The sequence below is a fragment of the Trichoderma atroviride genome, chromosome 3 (genome assembly GCF_020647795.1).
Source record: "Trichoderma atroviride chromosome 3, complete sequence".
NCBI classification, from domain to species: domain Eukaryota; kingdom Fungi; phylum Ascomycota; class Sordariomycetes; order Hypocreales; family Hypocreaceae; genus Trichoderma; species Trichoderma atroviride.
Window position 1 is genome coordinate 5,005,839 of NC_089402.1, and position 27,411 is coordinate 5,033,249.

The following is a 27,411-nucleotide window of genomic DNA, read 5'->3' on the forward strand; positions in this document are numbered from 1 at the left end:
GCGATTATCGGCTGTCAATACAGGTAACTATTTAAGAGGGTAGAATGTCCGCGAACTTTGAATGAAGGGACGTACTATAGAGCTTTTCCTTTGGACACACATTTATCAACTTTTTATCTGCAACTTTTGCTCAAAATGACTCTTTCTGGAAGTTGCATGTGCGGAGAGATCGCATACTCCAGCAGCAGTGAGTTTGATGTTTTCCGTGACTCCAACTTTGCCCAACTGTCTCCTAATATAAATCATCACATAGGCGAACCCAAGGTGACGGCTCTTTGCCACTGCGTGGATTGTCAAAAGGTATGAGCCACGAGAGAAAGCCAAGGAGGTTACACCACTGATACCAGACAGTGGACCGGCTCGGCATACACCTCAAACGCTGTGGTTCCCGAAGATAGCTTTCAAGTCAAGAAAGGTAAACTCTTTTCCCCCATTAGTCTTGAAGTTTTCCACTAAGGCCTAATCGAATCTAGGTGAGCCCAAGTGGTACGACACCATTGGAGAGTCTGGGGGCAAGAATAGACACTTTTTTTGCTCCAACTGCGGTTCTAGCCTGTACGGAAAGCTCGATATCATGCCTGGCGACATCGTCATCAAGGCAGGTTCATTGGATAACGGAGCTACAAACCTGAACAACAACGTTGACGTTGAGTTCTACTGTAAGGACAGGGTAGGATTTGTCGCTCAACAGGAGGAAGCTAAGCAATTGCCTCGATTTATTGGGTCGTCATAACGCACAGCTGGCTTCACATTATGAATTGATTTACTACGAGTCTATTTAGCCTGTTACTGTTTATTCTCATAGGGTGAATCACAATTTGCTACAGACATCATTGTTCGCGCTGCGTGAAGATGGAGACGGCTAAGACGTAAGGACATGCGCTTAAAAGACTCCAAAACTTATTCATCTACTACTAACGCTTTCATATTTTAGCATATTTAGCATCCTCAGAGAACTATTAAACAAAGCCACCAAACGCCACTGCTAGATATCATCCATATCTGCGTTACCTGAGGAGTACTCTACACATATGAGGGAAGAAATCGAGGCGAGAGGCATTTCAACCTCTTGGGCTTGATGCATTGTGCGACAATAGCCTCCTGAAACATTCTCAACTCGCCGTGGATGACATGTAGGCGTCCTGGCGTATCACTCACCTCCACCGCATTGACAGTGTGAGCGAATTTTCAAGGCAGACGGTGTACGAGGTGCTAGCAGGGGTCGGCCGACGCTCTCTAGCTGCCGCTCAAGAATAGCATCTCCGTTATATCGACAGGGGTCGGCCGACGCTTGCAAATTAGTTGAGCCAATGAGGTTGAGTCTCTGACACTTCCTAAAGTGGCGCTCGAATGATTCAATGCCGTGGAGCTCTGTTTGGCATGATTTTGTTGCAGGATCCTCATTTGAAATCAAGCTCAAGGGATCGGGCAATTAGTCGAGCTCGCCATGTGTCTCATCTGCCCGAAGCTGATTTTGCAGATGTGGCAAAAGGGGAAACAAAACTATATCTTGCTTGTCGAACTAATGGAATACGGTCTCTCCAAGCCACCATGCAACGCTAGATGTGTAAGCCATCACACTTACAATTCGATGACTTCACTCTGGACGTATGGGGGGATTACCACATCATTGATCTATCATTAATAATGCATAATGTAATTCAGTGCCAGAGTGATGCTTGACATTGAATGCTTTGAGGAAAAGGCAGAGCGGTAAGTTCCTTGGACTATTGTTACCTAATAACTGGGGCGAGTCCACAACGAACCCGCTTTCTACATCACGATATATATATCCGTCGATGGACGCCAGTTGACGACTTCTCACTATCCATCAAACAACTCAAAGCACTCACAAGTTACTACAATACCAAAAATTCACCCTCAATAACTTTATACCCTTACACTCTTATCACAATGGCTCTCCCAACTACTACCCGAGCATGGTCCATCGCCGAGATCAACAAAGACAGCTTCGATAGCCTTGTTCTAAAGGACAACGTTCCTCTTCCAAAGCTCGGCGAGCGCGATGTCTTGGTTCAAATCGAAGCCGTGTCTCTCAACTACAGAGACCTGGCCATCCCAAAGGTACGTGAACTCGGCAACAATGCAAGCTCAGTTTCTGAAAGCTAACGTGACTGATAGGGTTTCTACCCCTTTACCTTGAATCTTCCCGTCGTTCCAGGATCTGACAGCGCCGGCATCATTCTTGCAACCGGTTCCAAGGTCACAAAATTTGCCAAGGGGGACCGAGTTTGCACGCTGTTCAACGAGCACCACCAGACTAACCCAATTACTCCTGAAGCCGTTACAAGTGGCTTTGGCGGTGCCATTGACGGCACCCTGCGCGAGTACGCCGTTTTTGGAGACCACGCCCTTGTCAAGGCCCCGTCTACTTTGAACGCCATCGAGGCCAGCACACTTACCTGCGCCCCCCCTGACCGCATGGAATGCCCTCTACGGACTGCAGTCAAAGGCCATCAAGGCAGGCGAGTGGGTCTTGACTCAGGGCACCGGCGGTGTCAGTCTTTCAGGCATCCAGTTTGCCGCAGCTGCTGGCGCGACCGTTGTCGCCACCACGTCTTCAAAGGAAAAGGCCGAGGAGTTGAAGAAGCTAGGAGCCACACACGTTATCAACTACAGAGAGACTCCCAACTGGGGCGAGGTTGCCCGATCACTGACGCCCGAGGGCACTGGATTCGACCACATTCTCGAGATCGGCGGCCCCGGAAGCCTCGAACAGTCGCTCAAGGCCATCAAGCTGGAGGGTGTCATCACCATCATCGGATTCCTCGCACCATCTGACAAGCAGCCCCCCCTGATGGACGCTCTTAACCACGTTTGCATTGTTCGCGGCATTTTTGTCGGTTCTAAGCAGCAGTTTGTGGAGATGAACCGGGCGATTGACTCCAACAAGATTAAGCCCGTTGTTGACTCCAACATCTTCTCATTCGAGGATATCAAGACGGCATATCAGTACCAGTGGGACCAGAAGCACTATGGAAAGGTTGTCATTAAGATTGCAAACTAAAATGGGAATAAGCACTAGCGTTATGATTACAAAATATCAAAAGTCCTTAATCTGAATCCTATCCTTGATTGCTAGCAAGCTGTATAATCTGTTTGATAGTCTATGGACACACTGCTTATGGTTTCAATGAGTGTAAGTAAATCAGAGATGTGTGACATAAGATGAACCATCTTAAAATCGTCTCATACAGAAATAGAAATGATATTATCAGTGCCTTGGTTTATTATACTCGGTTCTTTTGTAGTGTTGCATGTATGGTGTAGCCACCAAGATACCACAGAAATTACTAATAGCTCCGCGGAGAGCTGATAACAAGGGCCGACGGAGTTTAGCAGATGTATAGAACGCAAGGGAACGGCGCAGTACAGCAGTTTACATGTAAGCTAAATGTATGAAGAATTGGGGCGTTTAATTGATGCAATGACATACAACTGCCCTTTTGTCATATAGGTTGTGCAAATACAAATGTTAAACAGCTGTGTTAAACTCAGACACAACTACTATACACTCGCCTCATCTAGATTTAGGTACTTACAAGGATCAGCCGAGCCCAGTGGATGCATGTACATAGAACGCAGTTCGAACTAGGACAAAGTTCTAGTACTACTGTATACACTACTGCCAAGCATATGCATGCATAGATCGAGCATTTTCTCAAAGTAGTAACATATAATTACCCTTTGCGTCAAATGTGTGTTGTATATACGAAATTGAATGGGGCACAGCTACATTCATGTTTGACCCCGCCTTGTTACTAAGACATGTCGTCAGTTGAAAGGTAAGGCTTCACTTGACACATGTACATAAACAACTCATATTGATGGCGCAGAGTAAGCAAATATTCGACAATGGAAGCTAAACTAGCGGCTCTAGAAGATGATGGCTATTTTGATCTCGGGACCTATCATCGCCCCATTACAACAGATAGTCCTGACGCCCAGCGATGGTTCAACCGAGGTCTCATTTGGGCCTACGGCTTCAACACGCAGGAGGCGTCAAGCTGCTTTGAGAAGGTTATCCTGGCAGATCCCGGCTGTGCCATGGGATATTGGGGGTTAGCATATACCCGCGGCCCTTACTACAACAAAGCGTGGCGTTTGTTTGATCCCGAGGATCTCAAGACGTCCCTTGATGCCACTTACACCGCATCGCGAAAGGCGTTGGAACTCGTGGGAAAAGCCAGTCCAGTCGAAGAGGCTCTCATCCGTGGACTCGTTGCACGGTTCCCACAACGCACTCCCACAGATGACTACTCAGGATGGAATCGCGCGTACGCCGATGCCATGGGAGTTGCCTACGAACAATTCGGCGACGACTTGGATGTCGCTGTCTTCTATATCGACGCCCTCATGAATCTCACTCCGTGGGCCATGTGGGATCCATACAGCGGCAAGCCAGGACCCAACTCTCGTGCTTTGGAGGCCGAAGTCGCTATTTCGAGAGCTTTGAAGCAGACAGGCGCCAGCGAGCACCCGGGACTGCTTCATCTGCATATCCATCTCATGGAGATGTCGCGCACACCTGAAGCTGCCGTCCCTTCGGGCAATCTTCTCAGGGGTCTTGTACCCGACTGCGCCCATCTGAATCATATGCCCTCACATCTCGACATTCTCATCGGAGACTATCAGGCTTCAATTACCGCTAATACCGTCGCTGTCAAAGCTGATCGGGAATTTGTAGAGAGGGTCGGTGGCATGAGCATGTATTCTCTCTACCGAGGCCACAACTATCACTCTCTCATCTACGCCGCCATGTTATCCGGACAGTCGAAAATCGCCATTGAGAACTGCAAACACATGGAGGATGCACTCCCCGCAGAGCTGCTCTCCATCAAATCGCCGCCCATGGCAGACTGGATGGAAGCTTTCATTGCAGTCCGACCTCACGTCTTGATCAGGTTCGGCCGCTGGGACGACATCATCAATCTCGAGCTTCCGGCAGATCAATCTCTCTATTGCGTCACAACCGCCACAATCTATTATGCCAAAGGTGTCGCCTTCGCCGCTACAGGGAACGTAGACGAGGCGTTGATACAACAAAGACTATTCAAACAAGCTGTAAGCCGCGTGCCCCCCCTCACGAATGGATTTCCCAAACACATGCATCGACATCCTCGCAGTCGGCGAAGCAATGCTAGCCGGCGAGATTGAATACCGCCGCGGTAACTTTGAGCTGGCATTTGAGCATTTGCGTCGCTCCATCGACCTAGACGACCATCTCAACTACAGCGAGCCATGGGCCTGGATGCAGCCATCTCGACACGCCTACGCGGCGCTGCTACTGGAACAGGGCCGCATCGAAGAAGCCGCCAAGGCATACGCAGAGGACCTTGGTTTTGATGAGTCTCTGCCGCGTGGCCACCAGCATCCGAATAACATCTGGGCGCTGCATGGCTACCATGAGTGTCTGACGTTGCTGGGACGAACTGCTGAGGCCAAGATGCTTGAGCTGCCACTGAAGTTGGCGACGTGTTTGGCTGATATTACGGTTGAGTCTTCCTGTTTCTGCCGGACGGTCAACCAGGGCGACGCTCAAAATGGTGTGACGGCGGGTAACAATGTCAGTAGCTGTTGTTCGTGAGTTATTGAACGGGGGATGACGAATTCGCTGCGCCAATATGTAATGTCCCGTGTACATGGTTCAAAGCATGTTCAGCGATGGATTCACATAACGGCGCAAGATGCATGCGAAGCACTTCAGATGCACTGCTATTGAGCATAAAAGGAGAATAATTCCTCATTTCATAAAGGCCAAATTCTAAACATCTTTTAGAAATGTTACATCCTCTAATCTTGTATGTATACTCAGTGCGTGGTGTCGCTGATTCTCAGAGTGACTGGTCTTCACAAGCAGAATCATGAAGACAATCTTACATATGTTTATCGAAGCACCTTCCGCAACGCCGATTCCACATAGTAATAGCACCTGGTATAACCATTGGGATAGCTCTGGTCGACGGCTCCAATATATCTCGAATCGTAGCAGGTAGCCGAGCTACCTTTCTCTTATATACCATGTCTCAGATCGACTTCCTATTCCGTCATCTACAGCTTTGATCGTAGCAAACTAAGCCACCCAGCTGATTTGTCGACTTTGCGCGCGTATGGATGTCCAAGTCCAGGCACCATAAAGTCAAGGCTGCTCGTGTTTACAAGATCCGGATGCGCGTCCCTCATCAAATCCGTCATGCCACACAGACGCATAGCCGTCTCAATCTCTTCTTTAATGACTGCAAAGATTATCAGTCATCACAAGTAAAACTTGAAGCGATTAGAGAGTAAAACGCAAAAAACTTACTCCATGCTGCATGCTCTACACCTTCTTGGCCGTAGCTCAGGGAGTAGAGAAACGGCCTACCCATCCCCACCGCAGATGCGCCCAAGCAAATAGCTTTGACAATGTCTGATCCTCGTCGAAAACCGCCGTCAATGAGCACTTCAAGCTGGGCGAATACCTCGGGACACTGCTTCTGCAGCTCTAGTAGGACAAGAATAGAAGGCGGCGCAGTATCAGCTGCGCGACCGCCGTGGTTACTGATGACGATGCCTTGAACTCCCATTTTCGCAGCCATCATGGCATCTGCTGCCGTCTGTACGCCTTTGACAACAATGGGTAGCTGCGTGATGCTCCGTAGCCACTTGAGATCGTCCCAGCTAGTTGTCGGATCGATAAACGACGCTGCTTGGCGCGCAAAACCGGCGCCCTTTTTGTCGCTCGTCTTGGTTTCAAAACTCTTCCCAACTCCCGATACTGCCAGCTGCTCTGTTGACTTTACGCGCTCGTCGTCTTCTCGTTTGGGTATTACAGGGACGTCAACCGTCAGCAGAATGGCCTTTACTTTACCGCTCGCCTCCATCGTCCGGATGGTAGCTTCAGATTTGGCACGGTTCTTGTCAACGTATAGCTGGAAGAAGGCCTGTCGCTTGGTCTCGTTTAAAACCTCGGTATGCGTATATGATGAGGGAGTCGCGAAACAATGCACGATTCGCGCCGCATTCGCCCCTCGAGCCAGCGTCAACTCGCCCTCGGCACCGCCAGCTCGTGCAGCGCCCGTAGGTGAGATGAAGACGGGTATGTCAAGCTCACATCCGAATAGCTTCGTGCTTGTCGTCACAGTACCAACGTTGCGCAGTACCCTCGGGCGCAGCCAGATCTGGCGAAGCATGGAACTGTTGGCGTCTCGTGTGATGTTGTCATTCGATCCTCCTCTGATGTATGCCCAAGACTTGTCGGATAATGCAATATGCGCCGCCTTTTCAAAGTCGTCCATGTTAAAAATGTCATTGAGTGCCGGCTTCTCGCCTGATTTCACCAACGCGGTTTGGGTTACGGGCTGATTGGCAGCTTTCCAGTCTTCTGTTATGGTGGATTCATCGAGGGACCCGATATGGCCTTTGTCTCCCAGAGTCTCTCGGATCAATGAAGGCGAGTGTACCCGACTGTACTCTTCAGTGGCATCTTTTCCGGCGAATTTATATATAACTAAGGGCGCGTGAGCAGTGCGTATCTCGAGTATTGAAGCCATTCCGAGTGTTTTTGACGATTAAACGTACTCTCTTGCCCGCCGGGGTGCTCTGGTGCGAATTCAGTCATGTTGTAGACTTGTCCATCAACAACAATCCATACATCGCCCCTCTTGTTGTGCTGGAGAATCTCCGATGCGGCCACCTTTCTCGCCATGATGTCTTCTTCTGCACGGCCGACAATTACAACGTTGGCGGTTTTCTGGCGAGAACAAATCCAGAGGGCTGGTGTTTTATAGAACAAGCCAAGCCGGTGTACAAACGCAGATCTTGGCTGTCTCACTCCCCCCGCATTATTTACGCCTTCCACGGTACCCAGTCGAAGTGTAAACGCGGGGTGGAATATTGCCATCTCTGCACACAAAATCTGCTGATTTCCAAGTAGGTAATACAACATGTATCCATCTGCCGACATCGCTGAGGAAGCGCCACAGCCAGGGATTAGCGGGACTCGCAGCTTGATCTCGCTGATCGCTAAGCCGAGATCAAGATGCGGACATTGTTTGATCTCAATTAATGGCCATTTCCCGCGGATATAGCGCGGACATTGGCAATTTACAAGCCAATAGCCGTCAAGACAAAACAAATACAGCCAAACGTTGGTTGCATGTGCGCTGGACAAGGTTCACCGGGCTAACACACGCCGAATGTAGTGTTTTGCACATAGGCGTCAATCAAGTGCTTTCTATTCGTCGCATACTAGGCTGCAAACTTTCATTTCTCATATGGGATTTGTTTAATTTCCAAGAACCGAAGGTGAACCTTTCTAAAGGTACTTGAGTAATAGCATTTGGGCAGGTAGTACGTGTAAGCGCTTATTTGTCGTTACGGACAAATTGTCGGAGTCCAGGCAGATGGCCGACGTCAACGCAAGGTAAACGGTGATTAGCAACGGAACAAAACATGCCGTTTTATAATGTAATTAAATATCGAATAAATACTGACGTTATCCTGGGCGCTTTAATTTGTGCTGTCTGTATTTAGAAGATTAAAGTTCTTAATTTGAAAGGGTACGTAGTATTTTAGAATCTCTAGTGCTGGAGGACGGTCGTAGCATTTGATGGAAATCGTACTATGCTTTCCCACAACCAACATATGATCAAAACCGATACCAGACCTGAGCCAATAAATAAGAATTATCTCGGTAATTGTATTGGAACTGAATATATTGCTGCCTAATTATTGTCTGTTTATCTCCTGGTTCCAAGATACAGCGGCTAGACAAAGCATTTGGGCATGTCTGATGTCGCAGCTATGAAATGCCAAAGCAGCACAAAAACTTATAAGTACAGTGTGCATTTGACAAGAAGGTTAGTATACTAGCATGGCTTGATTTGTGCTAATAAGACAATCCTATGCTAACTTGTGCCTGCCTGGGATAATTTGGTTGGTGACACAACCTTAGTGAATGACAAAGAATATCAGACGTAACAAGCCGTAATTGGATGGAGTTCGTGGGTACATGTACACAGCAGCTGTATTTTGTAACACAGCAAAACAACTCCCCTTTATATTTAGATCAATAATAGAGCTTAGCATCATATTATACAGCGGTCGGAATGAGAAGGTCAGTGCATCAAATCGCGTTCATAGGTAGTACCACAGTGAGAGGAATGGATTTCACTTTGACAAGTCTCTTGGAGTCTACTTACTTGCTCTATCGTAGACATATAGCCAGATTTGTAATAACTTTAGGAGTTGCAAGTAGCTGAAAGTTACCAACTCTATCCTTAGTATATCAGGACCACTCCTGCAGCAATACATGTTGAACACAGATAATGCCACTATGCCTACTAAGTAAATACCTATTCTCGCATGCAACAAGGCGCAAAAAGTAAACACCTTTCAGTTGGCAAGGCAATGGCCATCTGCCAGGCCAGCACAGATATCCGCACCTAGAGAGCCTGGCACCTGCCTGCACCCGAAATACAGAAGTCGGTTACTATGGATGTTTCTAGGTGCCTGAGGTATGCCCGCTATTTAATCCCCCCTTCTAGATTCTCGGAGACCTAGAAATTCCAAATTCCTGCATCTGATGTGCATCATCTCCATCCAATGTTGGCACAGCTTCGCCCTGCACATCACTCTACTTCTCCTCATCCCTCTATCGAACCAGGCAGACCGCTTGCAACCGCTGTATATCATCGAGCAGTCCAGTCACTCTTTCGCCCCCGACTTTCGATTCTTGTTTCCCTTTTCTGCCATCTTCCTCAGACTTCCCTCTCTTCTTCCACTTCCTCTCAACACTAGGTCATTGCGCCAAAGAGGCATTCCTCCTCAACACCATAGGTCTTTGAGGAAACATTCTTTTAATCATCGCCATTCGTCAAGAGTCGTGATTTCGAACCATCACAATGACAGCCCCAAACCTTGAGGTTGTCAAAGAGGCTCTGATGGTAAGATCAACTCTCTCTGATTTCGCTCTGCCTTCCTTTATTAGATGCCTATTCCCGCCATGTAGAGGAAAGGCAGCCTGATGCAAAAAGTTATACAGGAGGCTGTACTGACATTCCTCAACTCTAGGCCGATCTCGGCAGAAGTAGGCAGGATGAGCTTCCACTCAGCGACCGCGCAAAGCGGCCAACGTATCTTCCTGGTCGATCCGGAACAAGCCACATCCCTCAGGCTCGCAAAGAAAAGCTGGGGAGCAAGTGGGGAGGTAAGCCAATGAAATATCGGTGTCAAAGCCCTGCTCTGTCTGATCATGTACAGTCAAAATCGTGGACGAGGAGAGCGAGCAGATGGAAGGCCTCGAGCTTGGCAATGCTCGACCTTGGGCTAGGTTGACGAACAATTTCATGGCACGCTATGCAGCTGAGTCGTAAGTCAAGACGCCCCTTCCAAATGATGTACGATGCAATTGTCCTAATCCCTCATTCTTAATCTAGAGCACCGCCTCGGTATCAACCAGAGACAAAGCCATTCAGACCTTTTGCGATTCCCAAACCACCTTCTTCTATCAGGTCTACGGGGAGCATTAGCAAGGCTCCTGCATCAACTCTGCCTCCTGCTTCAAACAGAAAGGCGCCCTCTCATCAGAACGCACAAGCCAGTCGAGATGCGGCGTTGGCAAACGGCTCCAAGGTACCGGTAGCACCCAGCACCAAAGGACCCTCCAATACACTCCCAAACAAAACGGAATCAAAAACAAGTCCTTCTACTCCGTTACAAGCCCAAGAACACGTATTGTCTATAGGCGACTGCGAGACTGTCAATGAGTCGGACAATTCTTCATCCAAGATCAAATTCGTGTTGAAAGTGCAGCTTCAAAAGAACAAAGGTTTGCTGGCGATGCAGTTGCCAGACAAGGGTATATCGGTTCATGATGTCCTAACTCTCAACACTCCGGTGATACAAGGCCCATTCTGCCTAATATCCAATGCTCAGGGAGAGCGTCTCTACAAGTTGAAGTTTCGGACTTCTGTTGCTGCAGAAGGTTTTCAATATTTGCTAAAAAGCTTGCAGGAATCCGCGCTTCGCTTCAGAGGAGATGGTCTTGTTTCTCCAAAGGAAACCCCAACCCCAACTGCTAACAAGGGGCCTGCTAGTGGCAAGACGCCTATTGTCAACAAGACACCGACAGCTAGCAAGACGCCTACAACTAACGACACGTCAACCGTTGACAATACTCCCACTGCTAGCAAGACGTCTGACGCTAACAAGACGCTCACCACTAGCAAAGAGACCGAGGCTAACACTCTGAATACTCCATCAAAAACAGCATCTCAAGTCACTAAAACAGCTCCGACGACAGATCATGGCGATGACAAGGCTTCCTTGCAAACACCAGCTTCCACCGAGACATCCTTACAGCGAGACACTCGAGAAAGCGTGGTCGGAGAGAACTTGGTGGACACCGAGGATTATTTCCCTTCCAATCCAGCACTCACCATTGAGGCCGCTGCAGATCATATGCAAGGTTTAGTTCAGCAAATACTATCTGAAATCACCGCGGCCGGTATTCAAGTTCCCGAAAAGGGTGTTGAAGAAATCGAATCAACGGCAATCTCCAACTGGATGTCGCAAGGCTTCATGGCGACAGAGACACAGTCTGATGAGCTGAAAGAAGAACTTGCCGAACTTCTCCGACTCTTGGTTCGAATCAAAAGAAAGGTACAGTTCAGGCATGGAAGCAATCACATGAATTCCGTGACCATCTCGAGCGAAACGCTGCAAGACCTCCAAGAGATTATGGAAAAGCCGAGCAAGAAGATCAAGTACACTCCCACCGATATCAAGGAGCTAGAAGCACAGGCCGTGTCGCGCAAAGATAAGATCAATGCTTCGGGCTTGCAGGAGATCCAAAAAGGTTCGCTTCCCAAAAAGAAAACAGGTTTAAGCATAGCCAAACCAAAAGATCAGGTACCCTCTAGTTCTCGTCCGAAAGCACCTGGAGGACTTGCGGCATCCCGATGGGCCAGCTCGAGCGGTACAGCCACCCCAAGCGGCACGGCCACCCCAAGCGGTACGGCCACTCCAAGCGGTACGATCACTTCAAGTGGTACGATCACTCCAAGCGGTATGTTTCACCAGACACAAATATAAGTGGTCGCATGCACTGATTCCGCGTCTACAGGGTTGTCGACCATGAATCCAAAGCTAGAGACTGCCAAGAAATGGATTGATATCCCTCCGAAAGCTGCAACGATGACGGTTGTCCCCAAGAGCCCGGCTCCCATTGAGGGCCAGAAGCCAAACCCCAAAGGCCTCAGCTCCTCTCGGTGGGCAGACAAGCCTGTTGAGAACGAAGGCAAGTTTGCTGGTTTCTAATAACAGCGGTATTTGAGGATAGTGTGGGTAGGGAAAGATAGTGGTGGGTATAATTGGGATTGTTAATTGGTGGATAATAATTGCGGCTTTGTATCTGAATGGAATACTGAAGGGACAAAAGGGGATGGGCGTATCTAGGTTGAGATGAGGCTTAGGCTGCGTACCGTGTTGTGAGGTGATTGAGGAAGGCCCGTTGAGTGTACAAGTATAATAGTTGAATGTAACAAGGAACTCGAGAAATGGGCTGTGTAAAACGAGGTGATGTTGCTTGCAGGCGCAGCGCAAACTTGGGTGAGTGATCCCAGTCGTTGATCGTGGCCGTGCTGAGATGGCGGGCGTTTCAATCATTTTGTTTCATTTTTTGTCTACATCTTGACTGATACATGGAAAGAATCTGTCTTGTCTCCTCATCCAGGCCCCCCTTGTCGCCTTCCGGGGTCAAGACGCGTGATACAAGGTCAACGACCTCTTGATAGCGGCGAAAGAAGTAGAGCTCCTCTGCGGCATGAAGAACTTCTTGGACATGCTGTTTGTTGGCGCCAGGTTCTAATGGAAGGGTGATGGTTTGCTGAATCTAGATGAGAAACAATTGGTTAAGATGGAGATTCAAGTCGACATCTTGAGAAGAAGACTTACATTGCCATTCTCCACCTTGGCGCGGTAAGTGTTTTTCACGGCCTGAAACTCATCTTCAGTTTGGCCGGTGCGCCGGGACTTTTTCTCAACCTTGTCGTCCTCGGAGTCCGAGACCTGGATGTTGAAGAGATCGTTTTCATCTGCGTCGGACATGGTTGGAACAGGAAGGTTGGATTTGGACGGTGGCGAAGCGAAGTGAGTTTGGGTGACAGAATCTGGCTACGGCTGATTGATCGGATCGGTGGAGACACTGTCATGTCGCTAGTGGGCTATATTAGCTTTTTTCTCTTCCCTTTCAGGTCTATTTTCTATAAGAATCGGGATTGACTAATAGTACATGCCAAGCAAAGATTTGATTTTGATGAAACGAAACACAGCCGCTGAGCCACGCGGGTGGCTTAGAAGGTTGAATAAGCCGGTCCGCACGTTTGGGGTTCTGCTTTGGGAATCTCTGCCGACATGATCACTGAAGAGTCCAGCAACACTTACGGGCATTACAGGGACCTTCTCGCATTGCTTAGTCATCGGTTAAGCGGACCAAGCGGCACAACATGATTGGCCACCGTCGGGCACTCGCTGTTCTTTCACATAGCCCTTGATTCGCACAGCTTCCAACCCAGCTACTACGCCACGTCCAATCAAACCAGAGCTCAGGTCAGCAGCTCACCAAATGTCATGCCAGCAAAACGAGATGCCGCTGTCACTGTCACTGTCGCCGTCACTGCCACTGCTCCAGCGGGTTCCCTGCAATGTCGTGGCATTGGCCAGTCCGTGGCGCAGTGAAGAGCAGCGATCGATGGCCGCTGAGCTGACGGAGTAACTCTGGCTCCAGGGCCCGCGGCGGACTACGGCATGGAGTTGGCAGTTAGCGCCAGCTGGAGCTCCAAGGCCCCTGGAAACTTGAAATCCGGCTGCAGCAGGCCATGACATGATACACGACTACGTACCTATATATTTCTCCTTTCCTCTGTATGCGATAGAGCAGCGTGTTGTTATTCTATTGCATTGCTACTGCTACACTGCTATACACTGCACTTTTACTACGACCATCAGCATCAAATCCTTCTCCAAATGACAGACGTGCAGATCGACGGTGCTGGCCCGGCCCACCCCCCGCAGCACACCTTTACGGGCATCCTCAGCGACATCGATCAGCAAGCGCCACAACATCACAACGACAGCGCTGCCCATAGCCATGACGAGGCGGACGCCCACGACAGGCACTCAGACCGGGCCTCATCGCATAGATGGTCCAAGCCCTCGTCGCTCGAAATCGACAAGTCACAGCCACAGGATTTCGATGGCGAGCTGGCGACGAACAACGAGCTGCCCTCGGCCGAGGTGCAGAAGATGATTGAGAACTACATTGTGCTGGATCGCCATGGCAAGTCGAAGACGTTTAAGAGCCTGTACATGGGCGAGAACAAGGCTAGACGGGTGCTCGTCATCTTTATTCGGCATTTCTTCTGTGGCGTATGTTACCTTACTCCTGACAATATCCTTCATCCTAGTTTGCCTGATAGCTAACATTTTCTTTGCATTTAGAACTGCCAAGAATACCTCCGCACTCTCTCCGAAGCCATCACCCCTGATTCTCTCCTCCGACTACCCATCAGCACCTTCATCACCGTTGTGGGGTGCGGTGACCCCGGCCTAATCGACATGTATGCCAAAGAGACGGGCTGCCAGTTTCCCATATATACCGACCCGACCCGGTCACTGTTCGACGCTCTAGGCATGGTCAAGACGCTTCAGATGGGCACCAAGCCCGCATACGCAAAGAAGAGCACGTCAAGAGGAATCTTTGACAGCATTGTGCAGGGCCTAAAGCACGTACCCAAGGGCCTGGCTCTCAAGTCTGGCGATCACCGCCAGGTGGGTGGCGAGTTTCTCTACGAGCCATTCCAGGTCGCGACGCCGATTTCAACACCGACGCAAGAGCAGCCGCCCAAGTTTGGATCGCTTGCTGAGCCGGCAACCAACAAGGACAAAATCGAGGACGAGCGGGCCGAGGATAAGAGGATTACGTGGTGCCACAGGATGAAGAACACGAGAGATCACGTAGAGCTGCCTGAGCTGATGGAGGTGCTGGGCCTGGACGACACAGCCCACAAGCCTGTGGTTAAGCACGAAAAGGACGAGAAGAGGTGGGAGGAGGCGACGCGGAGCAGAAAGGGCACGGGGGGTGACAATGGCCCCTGAGATGAAGAGGCTGAGCCTGGCTGCCCGTGCAAGTGTTGAGCAGGCTCATGAGCAGGCGCCCCATGAGCCGGTGGTGCCAGAGAACAGCTGAAAAGCAGTTTGGTTTGATTTGGAAAAGCTATTGGCTGTTTGTGCCAATGGGTGTTTGGGGGTTTGCTTTGGATTGCAACTTGTTGGATTCTTACACATCGCTAATGTATCATCTTCTTTCTACTTTGAAAGCTTTTCTCATGGCAAAGCCATGTCAGCGTTTATTTGACTTTCATGTCACTATATCTTGATTGATTACAGGCTCTTCCAAGGGCAAAAAGGATCCTGTTCTCATCCATGTATATATTCAAAGACTGTCTATTCATGAACCCAAGTGCCGTCTTCTCTACTCTGTATCAGCTCGTGTACTTGCAAGCTGCAGTCCACAATCTCCTTACCATTTACCAAGTCATTCTCCGTAGCTCTCGCATCCCCCCTCTTCTATCGTCTGAACAATGCCTGCCCGAACATGCCTCTCCCTCAGCCTCTTCCTCGCCACCTCAAAATCAACCTCGACAAACCACAGCTCATCAAACAACAGCGCAGCATCGCGCCACACCTCCTTATTCAGCGCCACATAGTTGCCCTCAATAACGACAACCCGATGCGTCGACAGCACGGCAATGTCATTCTCCTTGGGGTCCTTCACAGCGTGATCAAAAGAGGGCGCGTAAATCGTTTCTCCAGACGAAATGGGCCTTCTTAGCGATTGTACCAGAGCGTGAAATTTGTGCGCGTCAAATGTGTAGGGGGCGCCGCGGCGAGCGTGAGCGGTTACCGGATCTGGCATGGCGGAGAGCTCGGCACGGGTGAGGTGAAAGCCGTCCATGGGGAGGAAGATTGCGGGAGGAGGGACATTTGGGGAGGCTGCGGCGGCGAGGGCGTTGAGTTTGGAGGTGATGGTTTGGGCGAGTGTTGTTTTGCCTGATGGTTTGTTAGTGGTGATGAGATGGATGAGTGAGGGTTTATTTGGGTGGACGTGCCTGAGCCTGGGATGCCGCCGATTCCGATTACTGGTTGAATAAAGTTTGTTAGCAGAAATTAATCATGACATGTAAGATGTGGTGTAATAGACGTCTGGACTGAGGCTGTGAGAAGCAAAAGGTAGGTATATATATCTGATTGACTTACACAGGCGCTGGTCCTGAGGCGTATTCAAGTAGCTCTTCCACACCTTGTCCACCAGTTTCTGTACCTGAGGCTCCATGTTGGCCTGTAGACTTGATGTGACTGCAAGCTAAACAATATGGAGAGGCCCTCTTGTGAACTTTTGTCTTTTGATTGATGTTTGAAGGCTTCTGCCTGGGAGTCTGGCTTGCTTGAGACGTAGGAGATCAAGAGCCCCGCCGTTTTATCAGGGCAACCCCACGTCTCTCCACTGGGAAGTCATTCAGGCCTGTCATGGCTGCAGGTGCCAAAAGTATTGCTGCCACGATGCACAATGTGGATGGGTAGTATTGTATGTTATACTAGGAATACGGCTATTTAGCCAATTATCCAAAGTACAAGCTCGCTGGTGGATTAATGCTACCATGGTGGTGGGAGACATGTACCTCAAAACCAAGGATTGATGTCATACGCCCTTTTGGAATAGTGACAAAAACAGCTAGTCGACTCTCCATACTGATTAGCTGCACGTTTGACCCTTTACCGCTATGCCTGATTTTGTCAGCGCCTATGGCGGGGTTAGCCGCTGCAAAGCCGTTGTGCCAAAATTTTAGACCTGCACATTCAACATCGTACAAGTCAGCCAAGATGGCAGCCCAAATTCCCACTGAAGCTCTCAAGGAGCTGAAAGGTGAGCATCACTGCTGGAAACAGTAATGTTCAAGTGCGATATATGCTGACTCGGTGCGCAATTGCAGTGGCCGACGGTGCCCAGCCCGCTGGCGAGGCTGGCAACGCGGCCAACGGCCAAGCCGAAGATGCGCATGACGAAGACTCCGAGGACGACGCCGAGGATGCCACTCCGGCCGCCGGCGCCGCCAAGAAGAAGAAGAAGAGAAAGCCCAAGAAGAAGAAGAAGAATCCCACCAGCCAGTCCGAGCCGCCTCGCGTCATGGTCAGCCAGCTGTTCCCCAACAAGAACTTCCCCAAGGGCGAGGAGGTCGAGTACAAGGACGACAACAACTACCGGACCACCAACGAGGAGAAGCGCCACCTGGACAACCTCAACAGCGAGTTCCTGGCTGACTACCGCGAGGCGGCCGAGATCCACCGCCAGGTGCGCCAGTATGCGCAAAAGGTCATCAAGCCGGGCCAGAGCCTGACGGAGATCGCCGAGACCATCGAGGACAGCGTGCGCGCGCTGACGGGCCACGCGGGCCTGGACGAGGGCGATGCGCTCAAGGCCGGCATGGGCTTCCCCCTGCGGCCTGTCGCTGAACCACTGCGCGGCGCACTACACCCCCAACGCGGGCAACAAGATGGTGCTGCAGCAAAACGACGTCATGAAGGTGGACTTTGGCGTCCACGTCAACGGCAAGATTGTCGACTCGGCCTTTACCATGGCCTTTGAGCCCAAGTATGACCCTCTGCTGGCGGCCGTGCGAGCAGCCACCAACGCCGGCATCCGCGAGGCCGGCATCGACGCCCGCGTCGGCGAGATTGGCGGCGTCATCCAGGAGGTCATGGAGAGCTACGAGGTCGAGATTGACGGCACCACCTACCCGGTCAAGAGCATCCGCAACCTGACGGGCCACACCATCCTGCCGTACAGCATCCACGGCACCAAGGCGGTGCCCATTGTCAAGAGCAACGACCAGACCAAGATGGAGGAGGGCGACGTGTTTGCCATTGAGACATTCGGCAGCACGGGCAACGGCTATGTGCGCGACGACGGAGAAGTTTCGCACTATGCAAAGGTTGGAGACGTGTCGCACGTTGATCTGCGGTTGAGCTCGGCCAAGTCGCTGCTCAATGTGATTAACAAGAACTTTGGCACGCTGCCGTTTTGCAGACGGTACCTCGACCGCCTTGGCCAGGAGAAGTATTTGCTTGGCGTAAGTCTACAATTCATAATCTCTTTTCTGCTTGAAAAAAAAAAAATGGTATGGCGCTGACATTATCATGAAAACAGCTCAACAGCCTGGTGCAAAACGACATTGTCGAGGCGTACCCGCCCTTGGTTGACAAAAAGGGCTCGTACACTGCTCAGTATGAGCACGTAAGTTGCAATTCTCTACTCGCAAACACGGCGTAATGACTAATTTCTTGCATAGACTATCCTTATTCGACCCACCGTGAAGGAGGTCATCAGCCGCGGAGACGACTATTGATGAGCGTTCAAGATGGAATCTGGAATACGGCGTTCTTGAAAGCTCGTAGATGGTTTGTGCTCCAAAGGTAATTGAATAAGAAAAGGTGGATTGTATCAATAGCAGCGATATAGCAGTGCAGTTATAGTTGTATTATCTATAGCAATAGTGGGGAGAAAGATGAATAAAGTAAAAGAATAAAATATATAAAGAAATTACAACCTTTAGTACAGTTGCTTGCACAATATGTTGAACCTTTATCCGGCTCAACTTAGATACATCCATCTATCTTATATTGTAGCAATCAACTATCCATCTCTTTCAGCAAACCAGCTGATACAACAGTCTCTCGCTCCGCAGCATAGTCCTTCAAAACCCTCAAATCCGTCACCGAATACGACATGCCAAAGCGATACCCGCGTCCAACCCGCAGCGGCGCAATCAGATGCACCTCCTCACCAAACACCTCTGGCATTTTCACCTCAGCCGCTCCCGCCCAAACATGCACAATGTTCAGATTATCCGTCAGGCTCATAGTCAGCTCGTCCACCGCCGGCCTGTCCTGCCTCGCAGCCACCAGCTGCGGAAAGTAGCGCCGCATCACAGTAGGCCTGTTAAACACGGTTGTCGGATCGGCGATTCTCTCCTCGAGCTGGATACGGGCCGTGGCGATTCGCTCTCCATGCGCAGAGACACTCGCGCCGAAACGACTCCCCGGCGCAAGCGGCGCTGCGGCAGGGCTGGGCGCCGCGAAACTGCGCGTTTGGAAGACGCTGGCGTGTTTCTTGGGGAAACCCTGAGCCCAGCCGCGCGCAATGGCGGCGTCGTTGTCGACGAAGATGTACGGGCAGTAGTTTACGGGCTTGCCCTGAAAGAGTGCTTCGACGAGGATAAAGGCCTCGCGGTACTGGTAGCGGGCCGGGTCTGTGAGCTCGTCGTCGGAGCCGGTGAATTGCCAGTCGAGGAACCATAAGAAGGCGCGGCCTGGGGAGGAGGAGTCGATGGTGAGGCCGGGAGGGAGCAGGGCGGCGATGGCTTCTGGGTCGGTGAAGTATTCAATGGCCATGCAGTCGCTGGAGTAGTGCCAGGGGGGGGGAGACGAGGGAGGATTTTCCGGATGGGGTGAGGGGGACTGAGAAGCCGTTGAGCATGATCGATTATGTTTGTATTGATATGTGAAGATGAATGCTGTTATACAAGTTGAAAGTGAACTGTAAAAGCCGGTGTATTTATATATATGTAGATGTGTGTATATGTCTTTGTTAGAAACAAACAGTGTTGTCTTTTGGCCAAGAAACAGAAACGAGCACAACTGCTCTTTTATACATGAATTGATACATGAAGAGTTACATTATCCAGCAATTCTAGTAAAAAGCCGAGTATCACAACGTAGAATTCAAAAGAAACTCTGTGCTTATGCCGGAGATGACCACATCAATACACGGATGATTACTCTAGCACTGAGAGGCAAGTGAATTATTAAGATTTATGAAAGAATTAATAAGACAGAATAAGGAACAGTTTAAAAAAAAAATCGTGACTTGCTATTTGAAATTACTTGTCGTTCAAGAGTAGTTGGCCAAGTTCCGGGCGAGTGGGGCCGCATCGGATCGGGCACATATACGAAGATACGGTCCGCGGCGTGCTCTAGACAAGCCGCGGCAAGTGGGTTATGAAGAGAAAAAGCCAGCAAAAGGTTTGCTATCTTTTTTTTTTTTTTTTACTCATATATTTAATTGCAGTAGAAAAATCTAGGTACTATTGATGGCATTTTCGGCTTGGTGCAGATTGCACCATGTTCTCGAGAGGGCGTCTCCGGTAAAAGAGGTTGATGGAAGCGATACAGCTGAGGTCTACTCAATTTTTTCAGCTACAAGTCGCTAGTTACGGTTGCTCAGTGACTGAAGACTGATGAAATTATTGGTTATGACAATGGAGCGAGAACAAGACCCTAAACAGAACGAGCTCATCATGGCTTGTCTACTCTATTCAACGAGCAGTGGTGAGTCAAGATGGCGCACCAACTAATAACCACCGTAAGGACTGCGAGATCGGTAGCGGAATACATCTCAACCCTCAACAAAAAGCTCAGCCATCACGGTTCTTCAAATGGCAATCAAGTCCCGTCAAGTAAACTTACAACAACAACAACATTCCGCAGGTTCCGACACCGGTAGGCATCTCCGGCCCGTATCTTTCCTATCAAAATGATGACAACATGGCACTGCGGAAGCTAACTCTTAGCGCCCGAGAGCTATCCATTTACACGGATATAAACGTCGTCATTCATATGCAGTCATTCATGTAGTCGCTCAGGTTTATATAACTTCAATCCTCTCATCAAAGTAAAACCCTGCAAAACCAATCTGAGAAACTCCAACCATGACCAAAGACACAGTCGACATCCTCATCGACTCCCTCAAGGCCGCCGGCGTCAAATACGTCTTTGGCGTGCCCGGCGCCAAAATCGACTCCGTCTTCAACGCCCTCATCGACCATCCAGACATCAAACTCGTCGTCTGCCGGCACGAGCAGAATGCTGCCTTCATCGCCGCCGCCATGGGCAAAGTCACGGGCCGGCCCGGCGTCTGCATCGCCACGTCCGGCCCGGGCACCAGCAACCTCGTCACCGGCCTGGTCACGGCGACGGACGAGGGCGCCCCCGTGGTGGCTATTGTAGGGAGCGTCAAGCGGTCTCAGTCGCTGCAGAGGACGCACCAGAGCCTGCGCGGCGCAGATCTGCTCGCGCCCGTCACGAAAAAGGTCGTCTCGGCCGTCGTCGAGGATCAGGTTGCCGAGATCATGCTGGACGCCTTTCGAGTCGCGGCGGCGTCTCCCCCCGGCGCCACGGCCGTCAGTCTGCCCATTGACCTGATGACTCCGGCAAAGAGCACGTCCACCGTCACGGCGTTTCCAGCAGAATGCTTCATTCCTCCAAAATACGGCAAATCCCCAGAGACGACCCTCCAAGCAGCCGCGGATCTGATTTCTGCGGCCAAAGCCCCCGTCCTGTTTCTCGGCATGCGGGTTTCTGAATCCGACGACACCATCAGTGCTGTCCACGGCTTTCTCAGAAAACACCCCGTGCCGGTTGTCGAGACGTTTCAGGCTGCCGGGGCCATCTCCAAGGAGCTCGTCCACCTCTTTTACGGCCGAATTGGCCTGTTCAGCAACCAGCCAGGCGATCAGCTGCTCCAGCACGCAGACCTGGTCATCGCCATCGGGTTGGATCAAGCAGAATACGATGCAAACATGTGGAACGCGCGCGGCACTACAATCCTGCATGTGGACATCCAGCCAGCCGACTTTGTAGCTCACTACAAGCCCAAGATTGAGCTCGTCGGGTCCCTGGCCGACAACATGACAGACCTCACCAGCAGACTAGACATAGTGGCTCGTCTCCAGCTCACCAAGCCAGGGGAGGCCATCCGGACAAACATGTGGGAATGGCAAAACAGCCCCGAAGCATCAGGCCGATCCACCGGCCCCGTCCATCCGCTGCACTTCATCCGCCTCTTCCAGAGCATCATCGACCCGTCCACGACGGTGATATCCGACGTGGGCAGCGTCTACATCTGGCTCTGTCGGTACTTTTACTCGTACGCGCGCAGGACCTTTCTCATGTCCAACGTGCAGCAGACACTGGGCGTGGCCATGCCGTGGGCCATTGGCGTCTCTCTCAGCCAGACGCCGCCGTCTTCGAAAAAGGTCGTCAGCATCAGCGGCGACGGCGGCTTCATGTTCAGCAGCCAGGAGCTGGTCACGGCCGTGCAGCAGGGCTGCAACATCACGCACTTTATCTGGAACGACGGCAAGTACAACATGGTTGAGTTTCAAGAAGTCAACAAGTACGGCCGCAGCTCCGGCGTCGATTTGGGGGGAGTCGATTTCGTCAAGCTTGCCGACTCCATGGGCGCAAAGGGGCTGCGTGTGAGCAGTGCGGGCGACTTGGAGGCTGTTATGAAGGAGGCATTGGCTTATGACGGTGTTTGTCTTGTTGATATAGAGATTGATTACAGTCAAAACCACAATCTGATGATGGATCTGGTCACCTCGGATGTCTCTTGATCAGTAACGAAGGGTTAAAAGTAGGTTTGTTTTAATAAGAGATGTATAGCCCGTTAGTCTAGCAAGTACCCCTTACACGAGGGAACAAGATTCACAACTCGGAGATAACGCCCGAGGCTCAATATGAGAACATAGACGCACTCTCTCGGGATTAATAGGGACATGTAATTACGTATCCACATTATAAGGAATTGCGTGATGTCATTGTACGAGTTGCCCAGCTTAACTAGACCAATCGGCATGCTATAAGGGCGTACAGTCGCCAACATGACAACTCATTCAACCTTTACTCAATCGCCCATTGATACAGTTTTGCTCGCTTTCTTGACTTTTTTTAACATTCACAGCCTTTGAAGATGGCACCAAACGAGCTGTACCAGTACTCGGTGCTCTCCGCGCTCATGAGTGGCGCCGCACAATCTGGCGTCCCCTTGTCGCAGATTCTGAGCCACGGGAACCACGGCCTGGGCACTTTTCAAAGCCTGCAAGGCGAGATGATTGTCCTCGACGGATCAGCGTACCAGATGAAATCAGACGGATCCGTCATCCCCAACCTTGAAAGAGACCACGGCGATCAAATCATCCCTTTTGCCATGATCACCTCCTTCCAGCCCTCCGTCACCGAGACCATCACCTTTGACAGCAAGCAAGACCTCGCAGACAAGATATCAGCCCTGCTCCCCAAGACGCAAAACCACTTCCTCGCATTCAGAATCGACGGCGAATTCTCGCAAGTCAGCGTCCGCACAGTCGGCGGCCAGCTCTCACCGCACGAAAAACTCGTCGACGTCGGCAAACGCCAGGCAACACACACCTTTTCGTCGATAAGGGGGTCCATCGTAGGGTTCCGCTCGCCGGCGTACTTCCAGGGCATCAGCGTCGCCGGCGACCACATGCATCTGATTTCCGAGGATCGCAAGTTTGGGGGCCATTTGCAGGCTTGTCGGGCGGCGGAGCGGGTGACGCTCGAGGCGGCGACGATTCATCGCTTTGATCTGCAGTTGCCCGAGGATGGTGATTTTAGAGATGCTGACCTTGCTGTTGATAATGAAGGGATTCAGACCGTTGAGGGGTAGATTTACTTGTACCCTTGATTTCCAATTTCAGTTTGCCCTCAAATTAAATACAAAGTCTTTTTAATAAAGAGTAGCTTGATATAATAAGACTTGCCACGCATTGGCATTCATCTCAATATTAGAGGAATCTATGAATCTACTAGTGGCTTCAGTCCAACCGAAATGGAAACTACTTTATATCGACTTCCCGAGGCTTGAGAGTAGTAAAATCGCCGTAGGAGACCTTGAAAAGTCAATTACACACCAGTCACGCAGGGCGGCAGAGTCGTCTTGACTAACAGGCCACCTTGCATAGCAAAATGAATAACATCTTTGGCAGGGCACACAGAATGGAGAAAGCATGATTCTCTTAGCTGTAACAAGCCATATCAATTCAGTCTTGAAACTTGTAACACAGTGCATAAGCGCCGTACAAATATGTAAGTGCCGTATAGTCGTATAGCTTAGCTTGCTGAGGCACAGAAACAGGGCACTCAAAAACCGTTGTTCTTTTAAGTTTACATTGGTGACATCTGAGGATGTGGTGAGCATTCAAGTTTGCTTACGAATTTGACATAAGCAGCCGAGGTAGCAATATTATCTTCGTTTCCTCTACGTGCTCAAACTCTTATATACCCAATACTTGATGTAAAAGCCAGTAATGTGCAATACTTGTACAAGTTTCTTCTCCTTCTCCTTCACTCCTAGACGTTACTAGTTCACAGTCATGCCACTATACCAGGTTGAACATTCTGACCCCTTGACGAGGGCAGAAATGGACGAGCTGGCGGCAAAAATAACAGACATTCACAAGACTGCATACGGCACCCCTACGCCTTTTATAAGCGTAGTTTTCGAAGACATCTCCAAAACGAACTTTTATGAAGGCGGTGTACAAGTATGATGAACATTGTCAATCTCAAGCTCATTGCTTCTAATGGACAATACAGACCCCGGGCTACAATCGTATATTTGCCATTGTGCGAATAGGCGGATCTCGGACCTCGCAAGACTTCAGCGAGCTTTGCGTCAAGCTCTCCCAAGCTTGGCGCGAGGTTGTATCCGAGAAGGATGCGTCGACTGGGAGTGTACAACGGAAATTAGCCGGTGCATTTGTACAGAGGAGCATCAACGCCATCTGGGAGCACGGCTTTGTTCTACCCGAGGTTAGTTTTCCTATGGACCACGCCTCTATATATCAGCAGAGGTTCCAGCCTGAAGTATGTCGTATAAGAAATGATGCTAACATTGCCAAACCATCAGCCCGGCCAAGATGAGGAGTGGTTCAAACAGAACAAGGCGGAGTTTCAGGAAAGGGCTAGGGCTGGAGACGGGACAATGATGCGACTATTGAAGGAACTGGGGATATCTCTTGAAGACTAACGGCTCCAGTTCTATAAATATACAGCAACATACATTACCATTGCATAGTATCTCTCTTACATTTCAACTCAATAATCAATTACACGGCAATGCTATAGTCATAGCATCTTCACTCAGTGATTAATTACACGGCTACTGTAGTCATAGCATCTTCCGCCTTATCTGCGGGGTCCAGCCCGTCGCCCGAATGCCCGGCAGCAGCCCTAGATCGATCTCGAAACCTCCCCCCAGGATCGAAAACCAGCGTTCCATGATCTCCGTGGATTTCCATGGATTTGCGCAGCCGAGCGCCAATCAACAGGCGCCTGTGACGACTGACGATCGCAGTTCCCAGCCACAGCCCGGCTTTGCCACTGCCTTGGACGGAACAGCCGTCATGGCCACCCAAAAGTCTGGGGCCGATCGCAGGACCCTGTAGGCCCTGTAGACCGCTGGAAATAAGGCGCTGGAGCCGAGCGTCTGCTGCCCTCCCCCTCTCGTACTTGCCGATTGCCGCACCGCCGAAGGCCAATCAGATCCACTTCCGGATTCCACCGCTCCGAAGATTTCTCGCTCCATCGAGGCACGCCTAGCCGTTTCGGACGGCGCCATGCCTGCTGCGGTTTAGCCCGGCGATAGCGAGCTTACCAAGGGCCAAAAGGAGCCCCGGCCCAGGCAAGAAGACTTTTCCGGCCCTGTCGCTTGCTCCGATACCGAGTCTCCTCTCTGCCAGCGAGCGCCGTTCACATGCGCGGCTATCCATCCAGCTGCCTCCTAACAGCGAGAAAAACCCTCACGGCTTACTAGATTTTTTTTTTTTAACCTTTCCTCCTCTCCGCAGATACTATATAGAAATTCCCACCCCCGGGTTTTTCGTTTCAATCTTTATTTTGATCTTCATTTTCCCAAAGATTTGTTTCCTTTGCATAGACGGCAAGATTTCTTTTGGTTTCAATCCATTCCAAGACATTCATTGCTTGAAACGCAGTGCGCACGTCATTATCCGTACTATTGCCTGAACCGGCGGAAAAAAAAAGAGTCACAAGCAAGGCACGCGACTGGGTTGATCGCTGCCCTAGCCGAGATAACTTTGACGAAATTGATTGGGTTTTTTTGCCATCTGCGACCCGCCACCCGAATCGGAGCTTGTCTCGATAACAACCAACAAGACCCTTCTTTTTCCTCTCCATCCGCGCCCGACCTGCAACATCCTTCTCTCTCCTCTCCCTACATCCTGCAGAGAGAACCGGCCATCGAACGCAAACATGAAAGTCTTCTCAAACTCCGTCACCTACGAGTACTCGTGGGACGAGGTCTCAACCGCCAACTGGCGCAAGTACGGCCCGTGGAACAACAAGTCGGAGCACGTCATCGCCGTCGACACGCTCTCGCGCCAGGTCGATGCCGCCACCGGCGTCCTGCGAACCGAACGCCTCATCACATGCAAGCAGGCCGCGCCCGACTGGATCAAGTCGCTGCTGGGCGGCAACATGGAGGAGAGCTTCGTCTACGAGGCCAGCTACGTCGACCCGCAGCGCCAGACGGTCACAATGGTCAGCCAGAACCTGACGTGGAGCAACCTGGTGCGCGTGCAGGAGGAGGTCGTCTACCGCCCGCTCAGCGAGCACCAGACGCAGTTCACCCAGACGGCGCGCATCACGGCCCTGTGCGGCGGCTGGCAGCGCATCAAGAACGGCATCGAGGACTCGCTGTGCACGCGCTTCAAGGAGAACGCCGTCAAGGGCCGCGAGGGCTTCGAGCGCGTGCTGGAGATGAGCCGCATCGTCTTTGCCGAGGAGAAGGAGAGGCTGCAGCAGCAGAAGCTGGCGCTGATGTAATTCTGCATTATCCATGCATCCCACGTCATCGTCAATGCTGCTTACCGCTGCCCCCTTTTTCCTCTCCCTGTTTCACGCCAAACCAGCTCAACTCTGCAGCAGCATAAACAGCACCGTCCACCATACCCCGGACAACCACTAAATCCACTCTCCACTATCACGACCTGTGTTTTTATTACATCTTCTCCTTTGTATGGGAAAGAGACTATGGCGGGGCACACTTTTTTTTTTTTTTTCTCTCATTGCTTTTCTTTTCACGGCGCGGCGTCACGGATACACAAAAAATGGGACAGACATGATTGAAAGAAACCAGAGGGCCATGACGGCGAAAGAATCATAAAACGGTGGCCAGGATTAATGGGCATTTCGAGAGGGAGATACCAATTTCTGCTTTTAGACCAAAAATTCGGAGTCTCAAAGCCATGAGGTTCTTGCACTTTTTTTTTTCTTTGTTTTCTGAGAGCATCAAGCAAGAAGATACGAAGAAAGACAGAGCAAAGCGTCCGCACAGCATACACATATTCTTTTTTTTTTCTGTTCGCGAGATCAGCGTGCGGGCGATGATTAGAACTTCTGCATTTGTTATACTCCGTTTCTTTTGTCTTTTTTTTTTCTATTTTAGAAAGACTTAGATCATTTGTT

At 50.5% G+C, this 27,411-nt stretch overlaps 17 protein-coding genes across 17 annotated transcripts; 13 read left to right on the plus strand and 4 right to left on the minus strand.

Moving 5' to 3' along the window:
• Window positions 1–135: 135 nt before the first annotated feature.
• TrAtP1_006964 (uncharacterized protein) lies at window positions 136–733 on the plus strand (the record flags this gene model as incomplete). The annotated part of the gene is made up of 4 exons (XM_014082237.2): window positions 136–187; window positions 254–300; window positions 352–415; window positions 474–733. 4 exons carry the CDS (start codon window positions 136–138, stop codon window positions 731–733), a joined length of 423 nt encoding a protein of 140 aa, XP_013937712.1.
• Window positions 734–1,914: 1,181 nt separating this feature from the next.
• TrAtP1_006965 (uncharacterized protein) lies at window positions 1,915–2,802 on the plus strand (the record flags this gene model as incomplete). The annotated part of the gene is made up of 2 exons (XM_014082236.2): window positions 1,915–2,085; window positions 2,143–2,802. 2 exons carry the CDS (start codon window positions 1,915–1,917, stop codon window positions 2,800–2,802), a joined length of 831 nt encoding a protein of 276 aa, XP_013937711.2.
• A 16-nt stretch (window positions 2,803–2,818) lies between these two features.
• Window positions 2,819–3,028, plus strand: TrAtP1_006966 (uncharacterized protein; the record flags this gene model as incomplete). Its single annotated transcript, XM_066113336.1, has 1 exon — window positions 2,819–3,028. One exon carries the CDS (start codon window positions 2,819–2,821, stop codon window positions 3,026–3,028), a length of 210 nt encoding a protein of 69 aa, XP_065969422.1.
• Window positions 3,029–3,824: 796 nt separating this feature from the next.
• Window positions 3,825–7,912, minus strand: TrAtP1_006968 (uncharacterized protein). The gene is made up of 3 exons (XM_014082234.2): window positions 7,582–7,912; window positions 6,326–7,510; window positions 3,825–6,257 (listed from the first exon to the last, which is right to left on the minus strand). The coding sequence occupies exons 1-3, from the start codon at window positions 7,901–7,903 to the stop codon at window positions 6,073–6,075; spliced, it is 1,692 nt and encodes a 563-aa protein (XP_013937709.2). The 5' UTR covers window positions 7,904–7,912; the 3' UTR covers window positions 3,825–6,072.
• TrAtP1_006967 (uncharacterized protein) lies at window positions 3,877–5,608 on the plus strand (the record flags this gene model as incomplete). The annotated part of the gene is made up of 2 exons (XM_066113337.1): window positions 3,877–5,017; window positions 5,148–5,608. 2 exons carry the CDS (start codon window positions 3,877–3,879, stop codon window positions 5,606–5,608), a joined length of 1,602 nt encoding a protein of 533 aa, XP_065969423.1.
• A 1,993-nt stretch (window positions 7,913–9,905) lies between the features above and the next one.
• On the plus strand, window positions 9,906–12,321 carry TrAtP1_006969 (uncharacterized protein; the record flags this gene model as incomplete). Its single annotated transcript, XM_066113338.1, has 5 exons — window positions 9,906–9,947; window positions 10,075–10,210; window positions 10,264–10,372; window positions 10,440–12,070; window positions 12,128–12,321. 5 exons carry the CDS (start codon window positions 9,906–9,908, stop codon window positions 12,319–12,321), a joined length of 2,112 nt encoding a protein of 703 aa, XP_065969424.1.
• Window positions 12,322–12,661: 340 nt separating this feature from the next.
• Window positions 12,662–13,110, minus strand: TrAtP1_006970 (uncharacterized protein; the record flags this gene model as incomplete). The annotated part of the gene is made up of 2 exons (XM_014082233.1): window positions 12,662–12,895; window positions 12,958–13,110. The coding sequence occupies 2 exons, from the start codon at window positions 13,108–13,110 to the stop codon at window positions 12,662–12,664; spliced, it is 387 nt and encodes a 128-aa protein (XP_013937708.1).
• A 918-nt stretch (window positions 13,111–14,028) lies between these two features.
• TrAtP1_006971 (uncharacterized protein) lies at window positions 14,029–15,159 on the plus strand (the record flags this gene model as incomplete). The annotated part of the gene is made up of 2 exons (XM_014082232.2): window positions 14,029–14,430; window positions 14,503–15,159. 2 exons carry the CDS (start codon window positions 14,029–14,031, stop codon window positions 15,157–15,159), a joined length of 1,059 nt encoding a protein of 352 aa, XP_013937707.2.
• Window positions 15,160–15,503: 344 nt separating this feature from the next.
• On the minus strand, window positions 15,504–16,715 carry TrAtP1_006972 (uncharacterized protein). The gene is made up of 3 exons (XM_014082231.2): window positions 16,321–16,715; window positions 16,173–16,202; window positions 15,504–16,113 (listed from the first exon to the last, which is right to left on the minus strand). Exons 1-3 carry the CDS (start codon window positions 16,394–16,396, stop codon window positions 15,599–15,601), a joined length of 621 nt encoding a protein of 206 aa, XP_013937706.2. The 5' UTR covers window positions 16,397–16,715; the 3' UTR covers window positions 15,504–15,598.
• A 229-nt stretch (window positions 16,716–16,944) lies between these two features.
• TrAtP1_006973 (uncharacterized protein) lies at window positions 16,945–17,707 on the plus strand (the record flags this gene model as incomplete). The annotated part of the gene is made up of 2 exons (XM_066113339.1): window positions 16,945–16,987; window positions 17,055–17,707. 2 exons carry the CDS (start codon window positions 16,945–16,947, stop codon window positions 17,705–17,707), a joined length of 696 nt encoding a protein of 231 aa, XP_065969425.1.
• Window positions 17,708–17,819: 112 nt separating this feature from the next.
• On the plus strand, window positions 17,820–18,467 carry TrAtP1_006974 (uncharacterized protein; the record flags this gene model as incomplete). Its single annotated transcript, XM_014082230.2, has 3 exons — window positions 17,820–18,191; window positions 18,269–18,355; window positions 18,411–18,467. 3 exons carry the CDS (start codon window positions 17,820–17,822, stop codon window positions 18,465–18,467), a joined length of 516 nt encoding a protein of 171 aa, XP_013937705.2.
• A 283-nt stretch (window positions 18,468–18,750) lies between these two features.
• On the minus strand, window positions 18,751–19,512 carry TrAtP1_006975 (uncharacterized protein; the record flags this gene model as incomplete). The annotated part of the gene is made up of 1 exon (XM_014082229.2): window positions 18,751–19,512. One exon carries the CDS (start codon window positions 19,510–19,512, stop codon window positions 18,751–18,753), a length of 762 nt encoding a protein of 253 aa, XP_013937704.2.
• A 679-nt stretch (window positions 19,513–20,191) lies between these two features.
• TrAtP1_006976 (uncharacterized protein) lies at window positions 20,192–22,689 on the plus strand. The gene has a single exon (XM_014082228.2). The coding sequence runs from the start codon at window positions 20,829–20,831 to the stop codon at window positions 22,512–22,514; it is 1,686 nt and encodes a 561-aa protein (XP_013937703.2). The 5' UTR covers window positions 20,192–20,828; the 3' UTR covers window positions 22,515–22,689.
• A 98-nt stretch (window positions 22,690–22,787) lies between these two features.
• On the plus strand, window positions 22,788–23,704 carry TrAtP1_006977 (uncharacterized protein). The gene has a single exon (XM_014082227.2). It carries the CDS (start codon window positions 22,871–22,873, stop codon window positions 23,588–23,590), a length of 720 nt encoding a protein of 239 aa, XP_013937702.2. The 5' UTR covers window positions 22,788–22,870; the 3' UTR covers window positions 23,591–23,704.
• A 592-nt stretch (window positions 23,705–24,296) lies between these two features.
• TrAtP1_006978 (uncharacterized protein) lies at window positions 24,297–24,952 on the plus strand (the record flags this gene model as incomplete). The annotated part of the gene is made up of 3 exons (XM_014082226.2): window positions 24,297–24,467; window positions 24,520–24,735; window positions 24,833–24,952. The coding sequence occupies 3 exons, from the start codon at window positions 24,297–24,299 to the stop codon at window positions 24,950–24,952; spliced, it is 507 nt and encodes a 168-aa protein (XP_013937701.2).
• A 187-nt stretch (window positions 24,953–25,139) lies between these two features.
• TrAtP1_006979 (uncharacterized protein) lies at window positions 25,140–25,370 on the plus strand (the record flags this gene model as incomplete). The annotated part of the gene is made up of 1 exon (XM_066113340.1): window positions 25,140–25,370. The coding sequence occupies one exon, from the start codon at window positions 25,140–25,142 to the stop codon at window positions 25,368–25,370; it is 231 nt and encodes a 76-aa protein (XP_065969426.1).
• Window positions 25,371–26,196: 826 nt separating this feature from the next.
• On the plus strand, window positions 26,197–26,769 carry TrAtP1_006980 (uncharacterized protein; the record flags this gene model as incomplete). The annotated part of the gene is made up of 1 exon (XM_014082225.2): window positions 26,197–26,769. One exon carries the CDS (start codon window positions 26,197–26,199, stop codon window positions 26,767–26,769), a length of 573 nt encoding a protein of 190 aa, XP_013937700.1.
• Between the last annotated feature and the right edge of the window lie 642 nt (window positions 26,770–27,411).

Excerpts from the sequence above, each read along its gene's own strand:
- TrAtP1_006968 (XM_014082234.2), bottom strand. The coding sequence starts at position 7,903 with ATGGCAATATTCCACCCCGCGTTTACACTTCGACTGGGTACCGTGGAA. Across the intron at positions 7,511-7,581 it reads GCACCCCGGCGGGCAAGAGA|TTATATATAAATTCGCCGGA; the intron begins GTACGTTTAATC and ends ACGCGCCCTTAG. Across the intron at positions 6,258-6,325 it reads TGTAGAGCATGCAGCATGGA|TCATTAAAGAAGAGATTGAG; the intron begins GTAAGTTTTTTG and ends TAATCTTTGCAG.
- TrAtP1_006977 (XM_014082227.2), top strand. The coding sequence starts at position 22,871 with ATGGCACCAAACGAGCTGTACCAGTACTCGGTGCTCTCCGCGCTCATG.
- TrAtP1_006972 (XM_014082231.2), bottom strand. The coding sequence starts at position 16,396 with ATGGAGCCTCAGGTACAGAAACTGGTGGACAAGGTGTGGAAGAGCTAC. Across the intron at positions 16,203-16,320 it reads GCCTCAGGACCAGCGCCTGT|TAATCGGAATCGGCGGCATC; the intron begins GTAAGTCAATCA and ends TTATTCAACCAG. Across the intron at positions 16,114-16,172 it reads CGGCGGCATCCCAGGCTCAG|GCAAAACAACACTCGCCCAA; the intron begins GCACGTCCACCC and ends ACAAACCATCAG.
- TrAtP1_006976 (XM_014082228.2), top strand. The coding sequence starts at position 20,829 with ATGACCAAAGACACAGTCGACATCCTCATCGACTCCCTCAAGGCCGCC.